General features: G+C 40.5%; 1 protein-coding gene across 6 annotated transcripts in view; it reads left to right on the top strand.

Annotated features, from left to right (window-relative positions):
• ASIC4 (acid sensing ion channel subunit family member 4) overlaps positions 1-25,448 on the top strand; it is a 113,671-nt gene that overhangs the window by 71,569 nt on the left and 16,654 nt on the right. For 5 of the 6 annotated variants that reach the window (XR_005558003.1, XR_005558005.1, XR_005558004.1 and 2 more), the window contains exons 2-9: positions 6,733-6,877; positions 8,352-8,479; positions 12,884-13,064; positions 14,623-14,679; positions 19,388-19,541; positions 19,736-19,827; positions 20,442-20,521; positions 22,032-22,136. Coding sequence is in view for 3 of the 6 variants with exons in the window: in XM_039354411.1 (XP_039210345.1) it covers positions 6,733-6,877; positions 8,352-8,479; positions 12,884-13,064; positions 14,623-14,679; positions 19,388-19,541; positions 19,736-19,827; positions 20,442-20,521; positions 22,032-22,136 (942 nt within the window). In the remaining 3 variants the exon portion in view is untranslated. The remainder of the gene's footprint in view (positions 1-6,732; positions 6,878-8,351; positions 8,480-12,883; positions 13,065-14,622; positions 14,680-19,387; positions 19,542-19,735; positions 19,828-20,441; positions 20,522-22,031; positions 22,137-25,448) is intronic. The other variant, XM_039354410.1, reaches the window with a different exon arrangement.

Genomic DNA, 25,448 nt, shown 5'->3' with positions numbered 1-25,448 from the left:
AAAGTATGGATTTACTTTGCTCAGTTACCATGTAAAAACCAGTGTGGTGATTTTTATCTTTGTTAGGTGTCGCACTGGGATGGAAAGTTATTTGATTGTAATGATGTTATCTGGAAATAGCAAGTATGCCCTAAAAGAAGAAAGATAAGGGGACAGATGAATTTCTAGAAGATGATAGCAGAGTTTTGATCATTTGTATACCTGATTTTCATTTTCATTCCTTCCATTGTCCAATACAATACTTAACTTGTGATCCAAGTCATTGATCATTATTGAGAATTGACTTCAAGTCTCTGCAGTTGAGCTGTGGAAGAACCATGTTACTAGGAATAACTTGAAGCTTTTGCAAGGAGGGTGTTTCTTCCACTGAGCCACTTAGTCCTTACCCCTATATGATATTGTAGTTGATTTGAGGTAAGTAGGACACTGGATGGAGAGTTGCTTAGAACAGGGCTTTTCAACCTAAGATATGGCAACATCCGATACCACCAGTCGCCTAGCAAGGTGTCAAAAACTTGATGATCCCCCCCCCAAAAAAGAAAAAAGTGATAAAGTACAGGTAGTCCATGACTTACAACAGTTCGCTTAGTGACTGTTCGAAGTTACAATGGCACTGAAAAAAGTGCTCCCCAAGCCACAGCCGAGCAAGACACCTGCCTGCCCACCCGGCGGCGCTCTTCCTCCTATTCAAGGTTTTCATTGTTGTGAGCATTTCTGTTAATTGGCAGCGGAGGTGGGGTGGGGGTGTTTGGTTTTTATTCCCCCTGTCTGCTGGGTGGTTGCAGCAAGTTTTGGTCACTTCACATGACCCTGGGACACTGTGACCGTCATAAATATGAATCAGTTGCCAAGCATCTGAATATAAATCACCCTGGAGATGGTGCAACATTCCAGCTGATCGGTGCTTCTTCTGGGCTCAGCAAAAGCACCAGGATCAGTGCTGAGCTCCAGCTGGAGCCTGGCGCTGATTCTGGCGCTTCCACTGAGCCCTGACAGCCCCGAAGAAGCGCCAATTCTGGCACTTCCGCTGAGTCCTGACAGCCCTACAGCTCCAGCCATCTCTTGCTCAGGCTTGTGCAGTGCTGCCACCGGTTCAGCTCATTCCCCTCCCCCATTACCACTTTTCTAGGATGGTCGCGTACCACCTGCCAGGTGCCAATGTACCACAGGTGGTACCCGTACCACTGGTTGAAAAGCCCTGGCTTAGAACATGTCTCAGAATGTTTTGAATATTAGAAAACCTACTGCAGATGAAATGATTGAAGATGTTGAAGCTACAGGAACCTTCGGGGGAGTGATCATGCAATATTGGAATTCAACATTATGTAAGCACAAGTAATAGAACATAGTCAAACTAAAGTCAATAAACTTAGAGAGAGTTTGGGGCAAATTCCATGGATATGAATTCTCAAGGGGAAAACATCTCAAGAAGCTTGGGAAATTTTGAAAAGTGAGGTTATAAAAGCCCAGTCTGGCACAATACCCACAAAGAAGAAAAATAACAGCTCTTAAAACAAACCAGCATGGCACATATCTAAAGCAGAATATCAGCAAATAGCCTGAGCCTGCAAAGATGAAGTGAGGAAAGCTAAGGCTCAAAATGAACTAAGACTTGCAACAAAATTCAAAAATAACAAAAAAGCTTCTTTCAACGTAAAAAAACAAGAAAAAAGTTAAGGAAATGATTGGTCCATTAGTGGGAAAAAGTGGTAAGAAGATGACAAGCAACAGGGAGAAAGTAGAACTACTTAACTTGTTTTTTGCATCCATCTTTACACAAAGGGAAAAAACAGTCCAACTTATCAAAAACAGTATTGTAAAAAAGAGATTAGAAACACAAGTTAAAATAGGCAAGAAAATGGTAAGTGAGCATCTGTCTACCCTAGATGAGTTCAAATCACCAGGACCAGATGGATTACACCCCAAGGTAGGAACTGGCAGATGTGATCTCAGAACCACTGAACTATATCTTTTAAAGATCCTGGAGCACTGGGCAACTACCAGAAGACTGGAAAAGAGCTGACGTAGTTTCCATCTTCAAAAAAGGGGGAAAATGGAATCCAGGAAACTACAGATCTATCAGCCTGACCTCAATACCTGGGAAGTTTTGGAAAAAATAAGCAAGAAATCAGCAAATGTTTAGAGGCAAACAAAGTGGATGATCACTTGACTATAAGCCAGCAGTGTGCAGCAACAGCCAAAAAAGTAATACAGTCCTGGGCTGTACAAACAGAGGCATAGAATCAAGATCACGTGAAGTATTAGTACCGCTTTATAAAACCCTAGTAAGACCACACCTGGAATACTGCAGTCAATTTTGATCACCATATCACAAAAAAGATGTTTAGAGTTTGGAAAAAAATCAGACAAGAGCAACTAGATGATCAAAGGCCTGGGGACTAAAACATATGAAGAACAGCTGCAGAACTTGGGTTTGGCTAGTCTAAAGAAAAGAAGAAATAGGGGAGACATGATAGCAGTATTCCAGTATTTGACAGGCTGCCACAAAGAAGAGGGAGTCACATTATTCACCAAAGCACCAGAGAGCAGGACAAGAAACAATGGTTGGAAACTGATCAAAGAGAGAAGCAACCTGGAATTAAGGATACATTTCCTGACAGTGAGGACAATTAACCAGTGGAACAGCTTGCCTTCAGAAATTGTGGGTGCTCCATCACTGGAGATTTTTAAGAAGATTTTTTCCTATTAAATCTTATTGCATTCTTTGACCAGGTGACAAAATTAGTGGACCAGAAGAATGCTGTGGATATAATTTATTTGGACTTCAGTAAGACATTTGATAAAGTAGACCACAACCTTCTACTTGATAAGATAAGGTTAGACAGCATCACCACCAGATGGATCGTAGCTGACCGGCCGTACTCAGCATGTGGTCCTCAATGGAACTGCATCTACATGGAGGGAAGTGTATAGGGGTACCCCAGAGCTTTGTTCCAGGCCCAGTGCTCCTCAACATCTTCATCAATGATTTGGATGAGGGAATAGATGGGGAACTCATCAAATTTGCAGATGACACCAAGCTGGAAGGAATAGCCAACATTCCAGAAGACAGGCTTAAGATACAGAAGGATCTTGACAGACTTGAACATTGGGCGCTATCTAGCAAAATGAAATTCAATGATGAAAAAAGTAAGGTTCTACATTTAGGCAAGACAACCCAAATACACAGGTATAGTATACGTGATACCTTGCTCAATAGTAGCAATTATGAGAGGGATCTTAGAGTCCTAGTGTACAATCACTTAACTATGAGCCAGCAGTGTGCTGCAGCTGCCAAAAAAGCCAACACAATGTTAGGCTGCATTAACAGGGATAGAATCAAGATCATGTGAAGTGTTAATACCACTTTACAATGCCTTGGTAAAGCCACACTTGGAATACTGCATCCAGTTTTGGTCACCACAGTGTAAAAAAGATGTTGAGACTCTAGAAAGAGTACAGAAAAGAGCAACAAAGATGATTAGAGGACTGGAGGCTAAAAGATATAAGGAACGGTTGCTGGAACTGGGTATGTCTAGTTTAATGAAGAGAAGGACTAGAGGTGACATGGTTGTAGTGTTCTAATATCTAAGGGGCTGAGACAAAGAGGAGGGGATCAACCTATTCTCCAAAGCACCTGAAGGCAAGACAAGAAGCAACAGATGGAAACTAATCAAAGAGAGAAGCAACCTAGAACTAAGGATAATTTTCCTGACAGTTAGAATTAATTAATCAGTGAAACAACCTGCCTCCAGAAGTTGTGAATGCGCCAACACTGGAAGTTTTTAAGAAGAGACTGGACAGCCATTTGTCTGAAATAGTATAGGGCAGAGGAGTCAAACTGCCGGCCTACAGGCCGGTTGCATCATACGGAGGCCGCACCCACCCCAGCTCCGGCAATGCAAAAAAAGTCGCAATACATCGTGACACGTCACGCAACGTGGCAAGTTTGACACCCATGGTATATTGGGTTTTCTGCCTGAGCAGGGATTTGGACTAGAAGATCTCCAAGGTCCTTTCCAACTCTATTATTATTATTATTATTATTATTATTATTATTATTATTATTATTATTATTATTATTATTATTAGATTCCTTAATAGGGAGAGGTCTGTATATTAAAGCATCCTGCAGAGGAGATATTGGAAAAGCACTATCTATCCAGGAACAGACAACCTAGAGCCTTGAGAAGATTTGGCCACATTCTTGTGCACTCCATTTGTTTGTGACTGGGATTGATGGGTACTATGATCCAAAAATGCACCAAATTCCTTGTTGTAAAAGAACCCAAGTAGGTGCTTATGAATTATTACTGACAGGAGGAATGAAAAAAATAGCAGAACAATTTATATCACTCTTAGGAAAAGAAACTGTTCATTTGCTACTGGCAATGGGATATTTATCTTGGACAAGGCAATTCACACATTCATGGGATTGGGATTCTCAATAAATTGGCAGGCAATGGCTCAATCACAGGAAGCTTTGTGTGTAAATGGACATACAGAAGCCGTGCCAATGGGTAGATCATTCCAATGATCCTGTTGCTGTGTCTCTGATGTTAGGCCAAGAGCCCAGTGCCCACTGAATGTGTTGTGTTGCCAGTTATGAATTTTGTGAATGAAGCTCATATGGATAGATGCTTATAGCAAGGAAAGGTGGGTATTCTCATGGAACAGGAGAGGAGGGAGACATGTGAAGGTTGAACTGGAAGTACAAAAAAACTGGAGGGCTATTTGCAAAAAACAAAACAAAAACCCATTTATTTGATCAGCAGCAGCATGATGTTTATTTTGGAAATAAATATAATTCAGAGCCTTGGCCCATCAAATCAAAATGATCATTCTTAAAATGAGGTTCTCTCCTTTCTTAAAATGTCCCCTTTTAGCATAATGTTGCCGTTATGAGATGATGGGATGATAAAATAAAATTTATTTATCAGCAACACTGTATGAATAGATAGCATGGGATGTATGTTTTTTTCTTTTCAGGTTCATACCCATGAACTTATCTGGACTTATTTACAGAGAAAGGGCTACCAATGTCTGCCTTTTATTGCATGTGTACAGGTTATCTGCTCTTACTTTCTCTTTTTTATTCTATGTCCCATTATCTGAATTTTTTATTAGCCTCTCTTTCTAAGTCCCCTGAGATCTCTGCTTGCCTGCCTGTCTTATAAAGAGGTGGCCAGTTAACCTTTACTTGTTTTAGCAGAATGCAAATAATCTACTCTTTCATCATATGCTTCTGTTATTTTTCATTCTGAAATTATGACATACACACACACCCGTGCTGGGGACTAAGATGCTATGAATTTTAGGGCATGGCTTAGCAATATGACTTGGGGGAAAATATGAAATATAAACTTAGCTTCTATTTCAGTTCTGTTTTCTTGGCAATTGATATTCTTTTCTTCCTAGTGTCTGAACAGCACTTCTATTATACCTATTATCTCTGTTAATAAGCCACCCATTGGTTTTGACAAGAACTACCATGGCTTCACCTACTGGGATGATCAAAGTATTGTGTGCATCTTGATTCTACAGGGAAAAAAATCCTAAAATATTTCTGATAGATCCCAGAGTTCAGAAATCTGAACTATCAGACTGACAGTGACCAAGGAAAAAAGGAATTGATTTAAAGTGATTAATATTAATATCCTGATAGTATCTGATGAACATCAAAAGATAGGATTTAAAAAAAATATTTATTAAATTTCTATAGTCTCTCAATTTATATGTAGGTGACTCTGAGTGCCTTATAAAATTTAGAATGGTTTCTCCAGTTTGTTTCAGAAAGCAGCTGAACTTCTTGAGAGCCCAAGATACAAAAGCAGCCAACATCACTCCTTGAGGGATATCTGATGTTGGATTTCATGTTGGTTCCCCTCTGATTAGTATCCCTTTCAAACTTGCCATTGAATTCTGGAGGTTGCTATGATCTTTGATTTCAAGCACCATTTCTCTCCCCTTCTCCATTCCCACTCTCAGGAAAATCAGATAGTTGCTGCATTGTATATTATAAAATTACAAAAGCCACTGGTTCACATCAAAATCCTTTCTAGTTCTATGTTTGCTTCTCAGTAACTAGCTAGCTGCCCCTGAGAAGTGCACAATAAATGTGCCCTCTGACTTTGTAAAGATGGTAGTATTCTTTGTTTCTTGTGTGACTATATAATTTCATTCCTCTCTGGATTGTTTTATATCCATCTCTCTTTTATGCAGGAGTGAATAGTGAATTGTCCCCTGATGTGATGAAAGTAGCCAAGAAATAAAACTTTATCAGACAGGACTGGAGCACGCTCTCTCTCTCTCTCTCTCTTTCTTTCTCTCTCTCTCTCTCTCTCTCTCTCTCTCTCTCTCTCTCTCTCTCTCTCTCTCTTTCTCTCTCTCTCTCTCTCTCTCTCTCTCTCTCTCTCTCTCTCTCTCCCCCCCTCTCTCTTACACACTCATTAAGCAAAGGAAGGGGGAGGAAAATAAAAATAAAAATTTCTTGATTATAGCCTCCAGCATATTGGCTGAAGCTGATGGGAATTAGAATCCAGCAATATTTGGAATACCACAGTTTTTTTCTTTCCTGATGAAAGAAAAATGTAAACAGAGTGAAGAATGGATCGGATTGGAATAGCCACAGATGAAAGGAAATCTTCCCACTCCTTGTAACCGTACTGATATCTGCAATATTGTTGGCATCCTCAGAATACTGGACCCCTTTGATTTGTCCTTTCTCCGCAGGTCTACACCCGCTATGGAAAATGCTACACATTCAATGGTGACCGAAACAAAGCACGGATGACTCGCCAGAGTGGGATGGGGAATGGGCTGGAGATCATGTTGGACATCCAACAGGAGGAATACTTGCCCATCTGGAGAGAAACCAGTAAGAGTTTGCATGATATTAAGAAGATATATGATTCTGTCCTGACTTTCTGTTTTACTCTTTTTATCCATGACAGATATTAAGCAGTATAGTGGCCCACAGGTGAAGATACTCATCTCCCACTCAGAAGGTTGAGAGTTCAATCCTAGGCAGCGGCAGATATTTCTCTATCAGAGAAAACATCTGCGAACTCTGTCTAGGCGTGAGGAAGGGCATCCAGCCAGTAAATACTCAGCTCCATTCAGTTGCCCCATTCTACCCTGAATAAAGGAATTAATCCCCAAAGCCCAGAAATATTGATTAAATGACTATCTGTCTTAGGATGAAACTAACTAAGAGTCAAAAATGTGTTACTTGTAATAGTAAAAAAATTCTGTACCAGATTTCTGTTCTCCTCCAGTTGTGTTGGGAGTTGAAGAGCCAAGTCCCCGGGGTTGGGAAAACTGCTGCATACCCTATTCAATACCTGAATATCAAACAAATATCCAAATAGTTTGGTTATCACTACATATTTTGTGTTTTAAACAAAGCAGGGAAAGCATGCAGATGACAGCTTTTAGAATTCTTTCTAATCCCTTAGTAATAAATGCAGTACGGGTCACGTGACTGGGAGGGTGGAGGGAGGCTCAGAAAGAAGAGCTGGCAACCCCTTTCCAACACTTGGGTTGGTCTGGAAAAAATACAAAAATTAATTGTGGTGGATATGCCACCACGTCAAACTCATAAAAAATTAATGTACCAATTCTAGAGATCCTGGCAGCTTATCTGTGACTTTTTTTAAAGTTTGTATATAGGTCTTTGGTTATTGGGTTTTCTCCCGCGTAAAATTGGAAGTGCCTTGGAGACGTTTCGATGAAGTCCCATTCATCATCTTCAGGCTGGTATTTTCGGCTTCGTGCTTCGGGAGAAAACCCGAATAACCAAAGATCTACATACAAACACCCACGAAAACCTCAGAAATATATATATGTGTAGGTCTTTGGTTATTCGGGTTTTCTCCCATGTAAAATTGGAAGTGTCTTGGCGACGTTTCGACGCAGTCCCATTTGTCATCTTCAGGCTGGTGTTTTCAGCTTCGTGCTTCAAGAAACTCCAATTTTACGCGGGACAAAACCCGAATAACCAACATACCAACATACCTACAATAACCAAAACCCTACATACAAACACCCGCGAAAACCTCAGAATATATATATATATATATATATATATATATATATATATATATATATATATATATTCTGAGGTTTTCGCGGGTGTTTGTATGACTGCTTTTATTATTTAGTAACTAACAAATCCCCTTGACAAGGCAGGAAACAAACACAGTCATAAGACGGAAAAAAAATAGAGAAATGTGCCTACAGTGAGTAGCACGAATACATTATCATAGTTGTCAGATGAATGGACACATTCCCCTGATGTCTAGGCCTCCCAAAAGAAATCCTAACCACAGCACCACCACTTCTCGTTCCAGATGAGACATCATTTGAAGCTGGAATCCGAGTACAGATCCACAGCCAGGATGAGCCACCCTACATTCATCAGTTGGGATTTGGAGTCTCCCCTGGTTTCCAGACCTTCATTTCCTGCCAGGAGCAGCGGGTGAGAGCCAGAAAGTAGAAGTTCCTCTAGCTAGTTTGACAAAGAGTGAATCAGCATTATTTGGGAGAAATTGATAATGGTGGGAGTAAGAAGGAGGGGTCATGATAGCACCTAAAAGTTGATAAGAGAGACAGAGGCCCAGAAACCATGCTTTTCCTGCTTCGGCGCCTGGACACCATTCTTAACTTCATTTCCCCCGAGATTATATTGGCCCTGACTCTGCTGGCTTTTTGCAAAGCCTCAAATACTTGGATATGTTCCCTGGCATTGGGTCAAATTGTTATTTGAGGTTCTTGTTAATGTACTGTATATGCTGCGTTTTTTTGAATTGCCAAAGTGAGATTGGAAGCCAACTAATTCAAAGGATGGATGGATGGATGGATGGATGGATGGATGGATGGATGGATGGATGAATGGATGGATGGATGAAAGAAGGAAGGAAGGAAGGAAGGAGAGAAAGAGAGAGAGAGGGAGGGAGAAAGAAAGAAAGAAAGAAAGAAAGAAAGAAAGAAAGAAAGAAAGAAAGAAAGAAAGAAAGAGTTTTCCACAATTAGAGAGGAGATTTGGAAATTGTAGTGCTGCACATCTGAAAGATATAAAACTGGAGAAATCTGTAATGTAGCATCACTTTTCTCAAATGATGTTTATCCCTTGAGTCAGCTATGAACTGCAAAAAATCAAACCTGGTTGGACTCTAATTTTCTTTTGAAAACATTCTCAAAGGATTTGTTCGTTCATTTATTCAATTTTCTCAGTCAATGATTCTGGGTGGCTTACAATTTAACAAATGCTACAATTAAAAATACTAAAAATATTTTAAAATAATAAAAACACTAAAAACATCCAAAATAACTATGCCTAGCCACCAAGATACTTGATCAGTTAGTAATACAGCCAGGAAACACTCAGCACCCCAGGCATGAGAACATAGCCAGGTTTTTAGGGCCTTACAAAAGGCTAACAGAATATCATCATAACAGAAATCCAAGGACTTCATAGGACTTTGATTAGTAAGACTAGCTGGAGGAGGGGAAGGCTCTATATACTACTATATACTATATATATAGTATATAGTAGTATATACTACTCTATATACTAGTAGTAGTAGTAGTAGTAGTAGTAAAGTTAGAAGGGACCTTGGAGGTCATCTAGTCCAATCCCCTGCTCAGGCAGGAAACCCTATACCATTTCAGACAAATGGCTGCCAGTCTCTTCTTAAAAACTTCCAGCGTTGGAGCATTCACCGCTTCTGGAGGCAGGTTCTTCCACTGGTTAATTGTTCTAACTGTCAGGAAGTTTCTACTAAAACTCTTATTGTGAGCAGCCATTTACTAGAGGGAGGGAGGGAGGAAATGACAGAATGACAGGGAGGGAGGGAAGAAGGGAGGAAGATTTCTTATGCTCTCTCCCAGCCTCACACAAGGAAACTCAATGTGGAAACTGGCAGGAGTTAGAAGTCACTCCTGCTTCCGCTGTTCTTTTGCCCAGTTGTGGTCATTTGGTTTCTGTTTAGGAAAGGAAATATCTCTGAAATGATGATCTAATAATGCACGGGTTGTCTAGTAGTTGTCAGTAAAAAGCATAGTCAGAATTTCACTGAACAGAGATATCTCTCCCAGTCAGTTCCAGTCCACACCCAGAAGTAGGTGCCAGATGTAGACTACTACTGGTATAGTGAATTCTTCTGAGGAGATCATCCTGTGAGTCAAGCCTGGATATTTTAATCAGGCTCTTGCTTGAAAAGGAGTTAAATAAAGTAATAACTCCATTAGCTGACAGCCAAAAAAGACAGCAGCAGAACATATTTTCAAGTTATTCAGTAAATGTTGCAGTTTTCCATCTCTAATGCAATTTGAAAGAAGACATCAAAAAACCTGCCAATTTTTTAAGGTGGCCATTTTTGTTTTCCTTGTCTAGCCTCTTCTACAATGGGCCAATATTCGTGCACTATTTAAATTGGTTTAATGGATATTCCATTTTTCCAGGGAACTGTGGCACTTGTAATTCTATGGGATAACAACTTCTAAAAAAAAAAGCCAAGAAGAAATCATGAGAATTAAAATGAAAAAAAAAGAAATGTAATTTTGTAGTGTAAGTATGTTCTACAAAAGAAAAAAAGAGGCAATATTATTTAAGATTCTGGAGCTGATCATAAAATAATTCTGTCATTTTTTGAGTAGAAGGAAAAACTTGAGAAGATAAATACAGTTGTTATAATTAGAGAAAGCTGTGCAGTCTTAAAATCATATGACTCAAAAGTCATTCCAAGAAATATCCTTGCACAGTATTAAGCATTATTATCTTAATTGCACCGAATAGGGACAATTTAATATCTCTGCTTCTACTCCACCCCATTGCCACACATTTTCAGATTAAATGTCATTAATGCCACCTGACTTTCTTTGAATTTCAGCATAAGGCAGGGGTCAGTTTAAAAATATTCAAATGTATCAGTGAATTGGTGCATACGGATGAATGGTTCATCTTTCCTTAAGAAAATGTTAAAGAAAATATTGGCATTAAGAAAATATTCAGAGCCAAAGAGAAGTCAAAATTTATGCACTGAAGTTTCATTTCCTCGCATTCTGTCAAACTCTGTTTGAATCGGCTTGATAGGTCACTTCTCATCACATCATTTCCTCATTAGATTCTGATCTTGAAGTTAGCTACATTCTGGTTCCCCAACATTTTAGTCCTCGTCCACAGGAGCTCTTTGAGGGAATTTGGACCAGTCACCATCTCTAAATCCAACCTTACTGTTGGAAGAATAAAATTGGAGACAAAGCACTCTGCCTTAACCTCCTGGAGGAAAGGTGGATTTAAATCAAACGTCTAATTAATATTAGAAGATGCTGCCTATGTCTCTTACGCTCAATGTTACTCAGAGCCTAATCCTGCAGGATGTGGAGGCTGTAATAGTGAGGGATGGGTTTTAAAGTAGAGATTTCCTAAGTACAGATTCTTAACTGCTACTGGGTGTAATAATTTAGAAAAGCAAATACACCAACCTGAGATGTTACCCATAAAATCAGAGGCAACTGTAAAATCTTCTAGCCTTAAGAATGAAATTCATGGTTGATGTTAAATTTAATTACAGCCGCAAGGTTGTTAGTAGGGCAATACTGGAAGAAGGAATCTTTGCCTACCTTGCAAGAATGGTTTTTTAAAGTTTCTTATTTGGCGGAAATGGCAAAGATTTCGGCTTTTTTAAAGGATCAATCGCAAGAGAATTTTTTTGCGGTATGGGAAAAATGGATAGATTTTATACAACATAAGTTGGATATAAAAAAATATTACTTAGTTTTTCAATAACTTATATATAAATCTTAATATTTTATAGATTGTATTTTTTTTCTTCTCTTTTCTTATATTTCTTATTTTTATTTTATCTTATTTTACTTCTTTTTATATATATATATATATACATCTTTTCTTCTTTCTTTTCTCTTTTATTCTTTTTCTTTTTAAGCATTTTTCTTTTTTAATATTTATGCTTTTCTTTTTTACATATATATTATTGTTAATTATCTTATAAGTTTATGTAATGTATTTAGATATATTTATGGTTTATACTTTTTTAATTTCTTTTTAAGATTTTTAGAAATTTTAATTAAGCCTATATTCAGCTCTAGGAAGGTTGGGGGGGACGGAGTGGGAGGGTTGGGGTGGTTGGGTAGGGTTGTTTTTTGTTTTTTATTTTTTATTTTCCCTATTTGTAAAAATTTTAAAAATTTTCAATAAAAAACAAAGAATGAAATTCATGGTTAGCACTTCAGGTTTAGAGTGGAGAAAAATGGGAAAACATTATTTACAACAGAAGTTGCTGGCTACTGTAGAAGGAGACGTCTGGCCTCGAAAAAGGATTTCAACAAGAAAATATATTCCTAGAGTTGTGGCTCAACGGACAGCGTTTTTGGTACAACTATCCAGTTCTGGAATTCCTTTCCTGTTCATTCATGAATGTGCCACTCCTTCCAGTACTAGCCTCAGTGCCAGTGCTGGGATTCAGCCGGTTCGCACCACTTCGGCAGAACTGGTAGCTAATTTTTTGTTGCCCAGGCCCAGAATGGACTTCCGGAAGCGGCATCCACACAGAGAACCGGTTGTTCATATATTTGAATCCCACCACTGCTCAGTGCTATGGTGCTATGATGCTTTTCCAGCCTAGCATTGTTTACCTTTTCAAGTTTTTTTTAATTGTTTGGTAGACTTTTCCTTTTATTTTTTAAAATTTCTTAAGCACATTGCTAGTTGTGCATTTTTAATCAGTTGCATCCTGTTTGGGGATTGTTTTTAGTGATGGAAAAATGGAGTAGAATGTTGGGTTGCATACATGCGTGTATAAGGAGAGGCTTTTTGCATAACAACGTCACTGGACAAGCACTGCTTTTTCTTGGTGTTTAGCTTGCTCCCCTTCTCCTGCAGCTGACATACCTGCCCCAGCCTTGGGGGAGCTGCCAGGCCAGCCTGAAGGAGGAACAGACCCTGCCTGGCTACGAGAGATACAGCATTGCTGCTTGCAGGCTGCAGTGTGAGAAAGAGGCGGTGGTGCAAAACTGCCAGTGTCGCATGGTGCATATGCCAGGTAAGGGAAGCCTTCTCAACCTGCCTCACAGGCGGCTCCAGACCTCTTGGTTGCCTGGAGAATCTGCTCCAGAAACTGATTTGCCATGAGCCTGTGGGGCCAACCTTGGCTTTGCTCACATCTGCTCCTCACATCTGTTCCAGTGATTTGAATGTCACAATCTGATACAAAGCTTGGTGAAACTTTTCCCTCCATTTGTTTCCAGCTTCAAAAGCCTTTCATCTGATAAATATTTTTGTCATACCGACATTAAAGGTACACAAATCCACACAAATATGGAGCATTTGTAAACCAGTCTTGTTCACTAGGTCAGGGGTAGGCAACCTTGGCTCTTTTATGACTCGTGGACTTCGACTCCCAGAATTCCTGAGCCAGCATAGCTGGCTCAGGAATTCTGGGAGTTGAAGTCCACAAGTCATAAAAGAGCCAAGGTTGCCTACCCCTGCACTAGGTACTCTCTGATTATGTTGAATCACACACCCCATTATCCCAAGAGACATCCTTTTGAGAGGGACAAGACTGGAGGAGACTGCTTTGAATTCTCCCTCTCCTCATACTATACTCTATATCCTGTACAGCAGGGGAAAAATAATACTTGATCCAGCCCCCCCCCTTCCCCCTTCCAAGGTTGTAGCCATTATGGACCAACTAACTTCAACTTAGAGTTTTGCTCTGAGTTCAACCTAATGGGACAGATGTGTGTGTGTGTTGGGGGGGGGGTTCCATAATGATTACAGTCTAGAATTTGGGCATTCTAAGTGAGGAACTGAACTATCTCACACCCTGGGATATGTAGACCTGCCAACAATTCTACTTAGCCATTTTTCAAAAGCTCTAATGCCACCTTCACTCCCTCATTCTTTATAGGATCTGTCATTGTCAGCATAGGCTGCAGTGCAGTGGTGGGATTCAAATATGTGAACAACAAGTTCTCTGTGTGGATGCCGCTTCCAGAAGTCCATTCTGGGCCTGGGCAACAAAAAATTAGCTACCGGTTCTGCCGAAGTAGTGCAAATCGGCTGAATCCCACCACTGCTGCAGTGCAATCCACCCCACTGGAATACCTTGGATGGATTCTGGAAACATGTATTCTCTCTCCCTGACCCATATTTCTAAGTACAAGAGGGGGCAGTGCTACTGACACATGCACAAATCTCACTGGTCTTTGGACTCCATATATTCAACTATCACCAGGTTACTGCCCTAAATAATATTATGTAGCCCAGAGAATTGTTTAACTATGACATGAGGCTGACTTTTCCCCACTTGGTGTCCTGCATATGTGTTGAACTACAACACCTATCATCCACTCCTAGCAAGTCTATTGTTATGCTGACTACTTGGTGGTGATGGCAAGCCCAACATGTACAGAAGAGAAAACTATGTTACACTGGCTTCTAGCCAACGGATGCATTTGTACCAAGGAAGCAGAATAAACATCCACATAGCAAAATTATTAGGCACCCTCTCTCTGTCCCAACCATAGGAATAGCAGGAGTTCAGATCTGGGTAAAGCAAACATCTCTAGTTAACTACTGCCCAGGTTCTTCTCTTTCAGGAAATGAGACCATCTGTTCACCCAATGTCTACATTGAATGTGCTGATCACACACTAGGTAGGTACTTTTGAAGGTATCTGACAAACCATGAAGGGACCAATAAAGAGGATCTGGGCAACCAGTCATAATTAAGTAGAGTTTTAGTTGCATTTGGGTGGGGGAGCAGCTTATTGGTTCTTAAGGCAGGTTCCAACCCACAGAAACTCTTGATTGGTCAACTAAAGCCCTGCTCCTTCTCTGAATGCATGTACATAGCAAGAGAAAGGAAGAACGTTTAGAGAAGGAGATAAGTGATTTGGTGTGTATGGGAGAAAAAGCAGAATCTTATACAGTAGTAGATAAAATATAAGGACTGGACATTGTCCAAACCCCAGCCCACTGCAGGAATCCACTACTGCAGGATCCCCAGTAGATGGCTATCCATCTCTAAACAACTCCAACAAAGAAGAGTACAACTCCTTCCAAGAAAGTCTGTGCCATTTTTGAACAGTTCCACTATTAGGATTTTTTCTCCTGATATCCACCTGAACTTTGTCCTTGTAATGTTTCTTGTCCTATCTTACGGAAATCATGCCTTACATTTTTCAGACTGAGATGCAGAACCTGTTACACAGGAACATTGTATTTCTTCCTGTTAGATTTCGTTCTATTTATTTCATCTCTAATACTCAAGCCTATTTAAGATCTTCTTTTATCTTCTCTTTCATCTAAAGCAGGGGTGTCAAACTGCCGGCCCGCGGGCCAGATGCATCATAGCAAAACCGCGTCCACACCCCATTGCCGGCAATGGCAAAAAAGTTGTGGTACGTTGCGACACATCAGGTAACGTTGCAAGTTTGACACCCCTGATCTAAAGTATCAGACACCTCTTTGAGCTTTGTGTCATCTACGAACTCCCTGATTCCTTCAACTCTTTCCTCCAACTCATCGATAAAAATGTAGTTATCACAGGTCTAGAACAGTTTTACAGCATGCCACCCATCTCTTTCTCCCATCTTTAATGGCAGTCATTGATGTATACAGGCCACTCTACCAAAAATGGAGGTCAGATTAATTTGGGGTGACTTGTTCTTGACAAACCCATGCTGGCTCCTGCCATGTGCTGCATTGTTTTCTAAATGCTGACAAACAGACTACTTAATAATCTGTTCTAGAGTTTTGCCTGGTATCATTGTCAAGCTGATTAATCTGTAGTTTTCCCCCCTTTTGTGAAGACAGAACAAAATTTATCCTACTTCAGTCCTCTAAATTGCCCATCCTCCATGATTTCTCAAAGATCACAGAAAGAGGCTCCAAACTAACCTTTGCATGCTCCTTTAAGCTTCTTGGATATACTTGATCTGATCCTGGGGAATGAAACCCATCTGTAGTAGCCAGACAGTCCCTAACCATCTTGTGGCTTTTCTCAGTTCTTCTGCTGTTCCCATGTAGGGAGGGAGGAGACTGAAACAAAGAAAGAACTAAGGGGCTCTTCACCTGTAACCATCCTACCATCCTCTCCTAGCAGCACGAGCCCATCCCTTCCTTTTTCTCCCTCTTACGGTTGACATAACTAAAAAGCCCTTTTTTGTGGCTTTCCTTGCAAGCTTGAATTTCTTTTACCCTTGAGCATTTTTTTTAATTTCTGCAAGTATTAGCTACTTGATAGCATACCTTCCTTAGTAATTTCACCCAGTTTTTATTTCCTACACAAATTCCTTTCCATAGCTTAGTCAGAAGGCCCCTGTATATCCATTGTGGTTCCCTAAACTATTTTCTCCCTACTTTTTCTTCTCAGCTTAGTGGTGTGTGGTTATGTGTCTAGTATTTTATTTTTTTAAACTTCCCAACTTACCTATGTTCCTTTGACCTGAGGACTTTCATCCATGGGACCTCATTTAGTACACCTCTGTGCTCTCTGAAATTAGCTTTCTTAAAGTCAACTATACATGTGTGATTTTATGTGTGATATTACTTGCTTTTAGGGTAAGGATGATTCTTGAAGCCCAGAATTGTGGCCACTTCCATCCATGGTCTCACTATTTTTAGTTCTTCAATCAGCTGTTTGCTATTGTTTAGGACTTGATTTGGAAGAGCTATTCTTTTTGTTTGTACTTCAACATCCTAAAAAAATGAGGCAGTCAGCAGAACTACTGAGGAACGTGGGAGATTTTGAATCGTTAGTTAAGCTTATTTTCCATCAGACCTGAAAAATAACAGATCTCCTGTTATTAATATTACAGGTCTCCTTCCTAAAAGTTCTGTCATTTGGTCCAGGAGGGCTTTGTTCAGATTGTTTGTCTGAGTCGGCAATCTCAACAATAGATTCTTCTCCTTTGTATTTTTAGCCAGATGTTCTTGCTGAACCCTTAGGCTGAAATTCTTGAATTGCTACAGATATATATACTTCCTCACCCATATTGCCTCCTCCCCTTTTGTCAGGTCTATTAATTTTGTATAAGTCATAGCCTTTTAGCTTTGTAATCCACTTGTTAGCTTCATCCTGCCAGATTTTGGTAATTCCTAAGACACACTTTCCTTAGGGAGAGAAGGGGGATGGCGTGTATGTTGCTCTACTAATGAAAAAATGTGTGAATGGATGGATATGCACAGTGTCCATGAACTTTGGGCTATATATTTCTTTCTTTGGTTTACCTCATGAGCTTTTGGTATACATAGCATCTTTAATGAGCAGTGCCCTCATCCATTTATACTTCACTCTAAAAAACAGGAATTTTTCGTATGATGACCTCACAAAATTTTCATGGTAGCCGAAATCTTAACTTTCAAGCTTGGCTTTATTGAGCTTGATAGAGGGGAAGAAAATGGCTTCCAGCCTGATGAAAGTGTGCATGTGTGATATAAGTTGAGCTGAAATTACAAGTACTGGGAATTCCACAAACTATCCTAAGACGGCCATGTGGGAATGTTGATCAGTAGCAATTCTGAAAGAGATCTAGGTCAGGGGTAGGCAACCTTGGCTCTTTTATGACTCGTGGACTTCAATTCCCAGAATTCCTGAGCCAGCATGGAAAAATAGAGCTCATAAGTATTTTCAAAATCATTTTATAAGAAATGCCTTGTTAATAGTATGGGGAAAAATTAAAACTAAAATATACCTAAAAATTCCAGGGTGGTTATCAATGATGGAGGCATTTGTACATCCGAACTTGGTAGACTTTGAAAAAATATGGGCATATAGAGATATTCTAAATATTGATGGGAATTTAAAATCTAAGCAAGAACTGGAAAATCAGGGGATCAACCTGTCATGGTGGGAACATTTACAGATACAAAATAGATATGAAAAAGATGTGAAAATGTATGGATTCTATAAAGATCAAACTGTGTTCAACAAGATTTTGTTAACCTCAGATGAGAAATTAATTAAGAAAATGTATAATTTTTTGTTAATTTTGGAAATGGAAAGCGAACAAGTTAAAGAAACAATGATAAGATGGGCAAAAAACTTTGGCTATAATATAGAATTAGAAAAGTGGCAAATGCCATGGGAAGAAACTATAAACTAACAATGTCAACCTCATATAAAGAAAACTTGTATAAAATGTTTTATGGATGGCACTTGCCGCCAGCAAGATTAGCAAAACTATTTAAAAATATGTCAGATAGATGCTGGAAATGTAAACATAATATAGGCACGTATTACCACATTTGGTGGACTTGTGGCAAAGCTAAGGCTTATTGGAGAAAGATACATACGTGGTTAGAAAAATTATTAGGTGAACATGTTGATTTTAAACCTGAACTTTTTTTACTAGGTATAATCCCTGAAAAGATTAATAAACAGAGTTTATTCTTAATTTTGCACATCACTACAGCAGCGAGAATAATCTTCGCACAATACTGGAAGAATGAAGAATTGCCATCAGAAGAAGAAATAATTAGGAAAATATTGGAATGTGCAGAGATGGACAGATTAACTATGAGATTGAAAGATAAAGAAGACAAGGACTACTACCAAATTTGGGATCTATTTTATCATTGGTTAGAGGAAAGAATGAAGGATTAGGAATTGAATATGTATTAGCATAGCTAATCCCAAACAAACTCGTTGATTGAAAAATTAACATATGTATACAAAAGAAAATCAATAAAATCTTTACAAAAAAAAAAGGAATTCTGGGAGTTGAAGTCCACGAGTCATAAAAGAGCCAAGTTTGCCTACTCCTAATCTAGGGCAAGAGCAGGCAATTTTTTTGCCCTCCCCCCTGCAATGAGTGGGAGGTGTTATGCTTGTGATGGGTATGAACAAAGTGGGTGGTGGTTATTCCTTTGTTAACTGCACATACTACAGTAGTGCAGTATTGTGACCCTTGGCAGTTTACAAAATTAAAACATCCATACATCTGCGGTTATGACCAGAGCTACCATCTCTCCCATCTCAACTTAAATAAGTACACACAACCTTCGGCTTCCCATGTCTGTTTCATGAGACCCCTATGCATAATAAAATCAAATACTTGTTTGGCAGAATGGCCAGATAGCTAGAGTACAAGATAATTAAAGTACGAAGCTCATGGGAATAGTTCTTGAATGCTCTGCCCTCTTAACAAACTGGCTACCCCAGATCTGCTAAGCAACCACTGAAGGTGATTTGACTACTAGGGTATCTTTGTAGGCTGCAGTCAAAATTCCTGAAAAATGGGGAAGTCTGCCAATTATCTAGTCCGTGTGTCATAGCCTTAGAGATAGCAATTTCCTTTTCTACGTGGTATTTTATTCTAAAGCAGATCCATTCTGTCCATGCATGCCTTTCCACTCCTAGATACAGCCATTGAAGATACCCAGGAACGCTGTATCTGCCCCACACCATGTAATGTGACCCGCTATGGCAAGGAGATTTCCATGGTACGCATTCCCAACAAAGGCTCGGCCCGGTACCTTGCTCGCAAATACAACCGCAATGAGACCTATATCCGGTGAGTAACGCGTTGCTGAGGAGCACCTGAAGAATTTAGATAGTAGCTCAAGTCAATGGACAAACTTCCTACATTGTAGTGATGGCACAAAACTTCAGTAGATAAGGCCTGGAGGGCCTATATGGAGGGATATATGGAAAAGCTCTGCTTGTAAATCTTCTCTCTCCTGCTTCCATTATTCCCACCGTCCTAAGGGAGAACTTCTTGGTGCTGGATATCTTCTTTGAGGCACTGAATTATGAGGCAATTGAACAGAAGAAGGCATACAATCTGGCAGGGCTTCTGGGTGAGTGAGCCTACACAGCTTCTTCTCTACCATTCCCCCAGGGTGAGCGCTTCAATCCTGGAAGCAAAGCAAGTGCTGAGGAGGCAAGGATTGTGTGAGCAGATGAAAAAGATGGGCAGGCAAGCTTGGCTTTGGCTCAAAATGGCTTAGGCTGAGGACTACTACCAGAACCATCGCAGGTCTTACAGCAACTTGTGGCACTTTAATGATCTTTCCTGTTCTTGAGCTAAGAACTGCAGGAAGGCTGTCTAGCCTCCATAACTGGTGGCACGTCTTCCGAAAATTTCTTCCTTTAGAAAGTCTCCACAGTGACAGGGAAAAAGGCACCTAGATCAGGCTTCCGGAATTCTCCATAAGGCACCAACTGTTCAAGAATTGTGGTACCTATAGCAGGATGAATACCTATCCCTCCTTCATCTTCTCCTTCTAGAGGAGATGGAGAGAAGAGTGGGGTGCTCCCAAAGAGAAGGAGATGATGATCCTAGGGAAAGCAGAGCCATGCTTGCCATCCAGCCTTCAGACTCTATCACCCAATCCTTCCCAGTTATCAGTATTTTTGACTCCTGGCTGGTTACTTTCAAGATGCCAATCCTTGTCCTCTTGTTTGTCACTAGGGGACATTGGAGGCCAGATGGGCCTCTTCATTGGGGCCAGTGTCTTAACTATCTTGGAAATCTTGGACTACATCTGTGAGGTAAGAACCTATTCAGAAACAGAGTAGGCTGAGCTGGAAGGAGAGCGTGGTTGCCCTGGAAAAGGGGAGGGGAAGCCAAACTTATCCTGCCATGTATTAAATCTAATTCTGTCACTAAATGATGAGCCGCCGCCTGTTTGAGAGTTATGCTGTCCTCAGCTGTGAAATAAATACCTCTCTCTAGAGCAAGGGGCTGGAGAACCTGCAGTATAGCTGGGTTTCTGATTCTGGTCAGTCCCAACTGGCAGGGCCAGTAGGTGGGCTGATCAAAGCTGAAGTTCAACTGTATTGATAATCATGATTTGCACTGTGTGGGTTTTGGGCGGCGGATGAGTGGGGACATGTGAACAAGGTCAGGATTTTGTTTTTCTGGACTTGGGAAAGTTTTTGTATATTTCTTGTGGCAAAGCAACAGGAAACAATGACTTTGATTGTCAGCAGTAATGTTCAAAGAAGTTCTGAACCACAGGTTCAGGGCTACATAATTTCCAGAGGACCAAATCATTTGTTTGGATTTGACCTTCTGTGTTATGTAAAAACCCAGACAATGGTAGTTTGTTAAAATATAGCTAGACAAATCATAGTGTAATATAGTGGATGAACACACTGTTTATGCATTGAAACGTATGTACATGATGTTATTTATTTATGACTTAATATGTCTATCTATTGCTTCTGAGACTGAAGCAACACAAAAAAGTTTATAATTAAAGCTGTGAACCTTAAAATATATTCAATAAAAAGTAGAGGAGGGGCATTTTTCCACTATTCAAACAAAAGAGGATTGCTGGCAATATTTTCTACTATCCGTGTTCTCAGATTGCCAGCTAAGCTGTGAAGAATGCAATCAGAAGCCCCAAGCCTTTGATGGAGGACCCCAAAGGCTTTCAAAATTGACCCATAAATTGTACCATTACAGTGGAAAAACTACTAGGTGATGGGTAATAATTTTACCAACTGGCAGTTCTGATTGCAGTGGCCTAGACAACTGTGCAATCAATCAATCAATTAATAAATCAATCGTGGAGTCTTACATTTTAAAAAAAGAGATCTCTTTTTTTTCTGGTCTTCTGGCATACGCCCTATCAGAATGCAGCCTGAAGCCTTCCACAGTTCTGTACCTCTGGTTTTCAACTTTGGGCCTTTGACTGAAATTCCACTGGTCCACATGATGAGCTTGATGGGTAATGGAAAACTAGAAAAAAATATTTATTTTGTTTTATTTTATTTATCTGGAAAGCTTACAATAGGGGTCTTCAAACCCGGCCCTTTTATGACTCGTGGACGTCAACTCCCAGAATTCCTCAGCCAGGCACGCTGGCTGAGGAATCCTGGGAGTTGAAGTCTACGAGTCATAAAAGGGCCAAGTTTGAAGACCCCGGGCCTACAACTTAAAAAACATTGAAAAACATTAAAACCCTCAAGGGTTACAGTTATTTCCTGCGATATAGCCATCTCAGAATATAAAAGCCCTGCTGTTGTCATTCTCCTGTCTTTTGCTGTGCTCCAGGTGATCTGCGACAAGGTGGCCCATGGCCTACGGCGTCCCAAACCTGCCCTGAAGAAGCCTTTGGGCAGTATTGCCACGCTGGGACTGGAGGAAATCAAGGAGCAGGTACAACACAGGGGTCTTCCTCTCCCAAACTCACTCCTGCAGTTGCCAGAGAATTCAAGTAGGAAGGGGGCTTAACTGGAAGCAAGAAAAATGCCATTCAGATGAGCCTGAAGCTTTGAACCTAGTCAATTATAAAAGTAAAAGAAGAGGGGAGAAGAGGAGTGAGAGAGAGAGAGGCTCTACCCATTCTGTATTTGACAGAGTGATATGCCAATTTCATGAGAATTTTGAAGGATTTTGTAGACCAGATGCAGCCAGCTGTTTAATTGTCGGTATGATGAATTTATTTATCTACATTTATTTTTATTTATTTTTTAAATCTACATTTTAAAAGGAAATATTCCACAATTTTGCAGTTTCTGTATGTCTAAGAAGTGTGCATCTCATATCTCAGCATCTGTTTGCAAATTATCCATCAGTTCCCCCCCCCCAGCCTGGAGATCTCTAGACATGTTAATTCTATAACTGCCAGAATTCCCAGATCTGTTGGGGGGCTGGAACCATGGTTCCTTGCAGGATTTTCCCCCAAAATCATGGACAAAGCTGCAACTTATAATGTGATAGTAAACTGTATCCCTCCCATGTTCTAGAATCCAAATATGAAGTTGCCTTAGACCAGGGGTCTTCAAACTTGGCCCTTTTATGACTTGTGGACTTCAACTCCCAGAATTCCTCAGCCAGGCATGCTGGCTGAGGAATTCTGGGAGTTGAAGTCCACAAGTCATAAAAGGGCCAAGTTTGAAGACACCTGCCTTAGAGTGAATCAGGCTCTTGTCCATTTCACTTAATGTTGTCTATTTATTTACTTATTTGTATCCTGCCCTTATTATTTTTACAAATAACTCAAGGCAGTGAACATGTCCAACACACTTCCTCTGCTTATTTTTCCTACAACAATGAACCTGTGAGATGAGTTGGGCTAAGGGAGAATGACTAGCCCAAAGTCACCTAGCTGGCTTTCATGGCTAAGACGGGTCTTGAACTCATGACCTCCCATTTTCTAGCCTGTTGCCTTAACCACTGACTAGACCACATTGGCTCTATACCAGGGGTCTTCAAACTTGGCCTTTTTATGACTTGTGGACTTCAACTCCCAGAATTCCTCAGCCAGCATGCCTGGCTGAGGAATTCTGGGAGTTGAAGTCCACAAGTCATAAAAGGGCCAAGTTTGAAGACCCCTGCTCTATACTGACTGGCAGCAGCTCTCCAAGGTTTTAGATTTGCCAGTCTTACCTGGAAAGGTCTGGGCATAAACCTGGGATCTTTGGCCTACAAAGTCATGGTTCACCCGTGAGAGCCTCTCCATACTTTTTGGAAAGATTTGTGATTATTTCTATTGAGAAGCAATGGAGTCTATGGAAAATGTATTTTTGCATTGGGGACAAGTAGAAAGAAATATATTTGGGCAGAGTCTGAAACTCAGTTGACTTTTGCATGATTAATCAGCCACAGTTTTTATTAGCTAACCTAATATAAAAACAACAACAACAAGTCTCAGTTGTATCAGAGTCCATTTCTAATGTTCTACTGATGTAGCAGATTGTACAGACGTTCCACCAAGATTTATAGAGCTTAAGTATTTGGTTGTACTACGTCTACCCCCTTCCTTTTCAAAAGGAAACCTTAGGATCCAGGATCCTGATTGTAGTTTCCTACCTGTGCCTAAAATCCTTAAGAATTAAAATCCAAGAAATAGTTCAAATTCTAAAACCAGTGCTTGATATTGGTCATGGACAGAATGACTTACAATGAATTGAGGTGCTCCTAATCAACCACAGGGAGATCTAGAAATTAAGAACAACTTTGAGTACCATTTTGGAGAGCGAGGGATAAAAACAGAATCAATCAGTTAATTAATTAATTTTATTACACAAGTTTTCCTCTCTAAGTCAAACACAAGAGACAAAGTACTCTAAGATTATGGCCCTGTAGAGTTGGAAGGAGCCATTTAGGTGAACCTTCCGCTCAATGCAAGAATCCAGATTGAAGGAACCCCCCCCCCATAGATGTTGTCTCAATTCCCTTTGAACACAGCAAACGAAGGGAAGCCCACCACTTCTGAGGATAATTGCTTCCATTGTAAACGGTTTATACCATTTTTAATAGCACTTTTGAAGACAAGTCACTGAGCTATAAATAGCCATCATCGTCATCATGCCACATTGCTTCAACACCAAAGCTTACTTTAAAAGAAAAGGAGAAGACACTCCAGAAAGTCAGAGAATAGAAAAATTGTAACTTTGCTTATCTCAATCATAAGTAAATATGTATGCGGTCTAAATTACTCAGCTATTACAATTTCACCCCTTCTCCTAGTTCAGTGATGGCGAACGTTTTAGAGACCGAGTGCCCAAACTGCAACCCAAAACCCATTTATTTATCTCCGGGTGCCAGGTGGGCGTGGCCACTGGGTGGGCGTGGCTGTGGTGATCATGGAAGATTGGGTGGGAGTAGCCAAGGTGGGCGTGATCACCTCGATGTTGCTCGAGGGACACCTGTGGGGGCCGGGCAGGGTTGGGGGAGATCCAGGGGGTCTCTGCCAGGTGGGGCGGTGGGCAAGAGGCTCGTCCTGCAGGGTGAGGCGAGGCAGGGTGGAGGTGCCATTGTCACAGGGCAAGGTGTGGCAGGGGCAGTTGCTGCCTGACACCATTGACCTCTGCACACAGAGGCCAGTGAGCGCATGGGTGGTGGGATGCATCTGGCCATGTGGAACCTCGCTGAGTTAGTGGGCGGCTGGTTGAAGAGGGACGGTTGCCATCTCCAGGGCATGGCCTGTGTGCCCACAGAGAGGGCTCTGAGTGCTGCCTCTGGCACGCGTGCCATAGGTTCGCCACCACTGTCCTAGTTCCATTTTTAAAAGCCCAACAGATCGGACCTAATCAACACCAGTTAAACTACCTATCACTGCAGTCACAATACAATGGGACTACTATGTAAGTCTGGTATAACCCACCGTCTCCCAAATATCGCAGTGCTGATTGCCTTATAGGTTCAATGATAACAGAACAATGTTTTAAAGAATGCCTAGCAACTCAAATAAATTGTATTTAAAGAAAAGATGTTGCATTAGTAATGTTACAAACTCCTGTCTCTGATCATATCTTTTTTCTTGGGGGGGGCGGGGGGTAGGGGGTAGGCCCATTATACTGCCCAATCACAGCTACAATGAAAGCTCAATTTCTGAATTGGTTTTTACCAGGCTGCAATCATTTCTCACCAGGGAAGATTTTTTAAAAAATCCCTTCATTTGTTGCTTAAAAATACCAAAACGCAGGAATAACCTTCTTCTTGCAAAATTGGCAGATGACTCAT

Source organism: Crotalus tigris, unplaced genomic scaffold (genome assembly GCF_016545835.1).
Source record: "Crotalus tigris isolate CLP2741 ecotype Arizona unplaced genomic scaffold, ASM1654583v1 scf7180000018550.1270297659:1495590, whole genome shotgun sequence".
Classification (NCBI taxonomy): domain Eukaryota; kingdom Metazoa; phylum Chordata; class Lepidosauria; order Squamata; family Viperidae; genus Crotalus; species Crotalus tigris.
The sequence above is the reverse complement of the archived record's forward strand: the minus strand, read 5'-3'. Positions and strand labels throughout refer to the sequence as shown.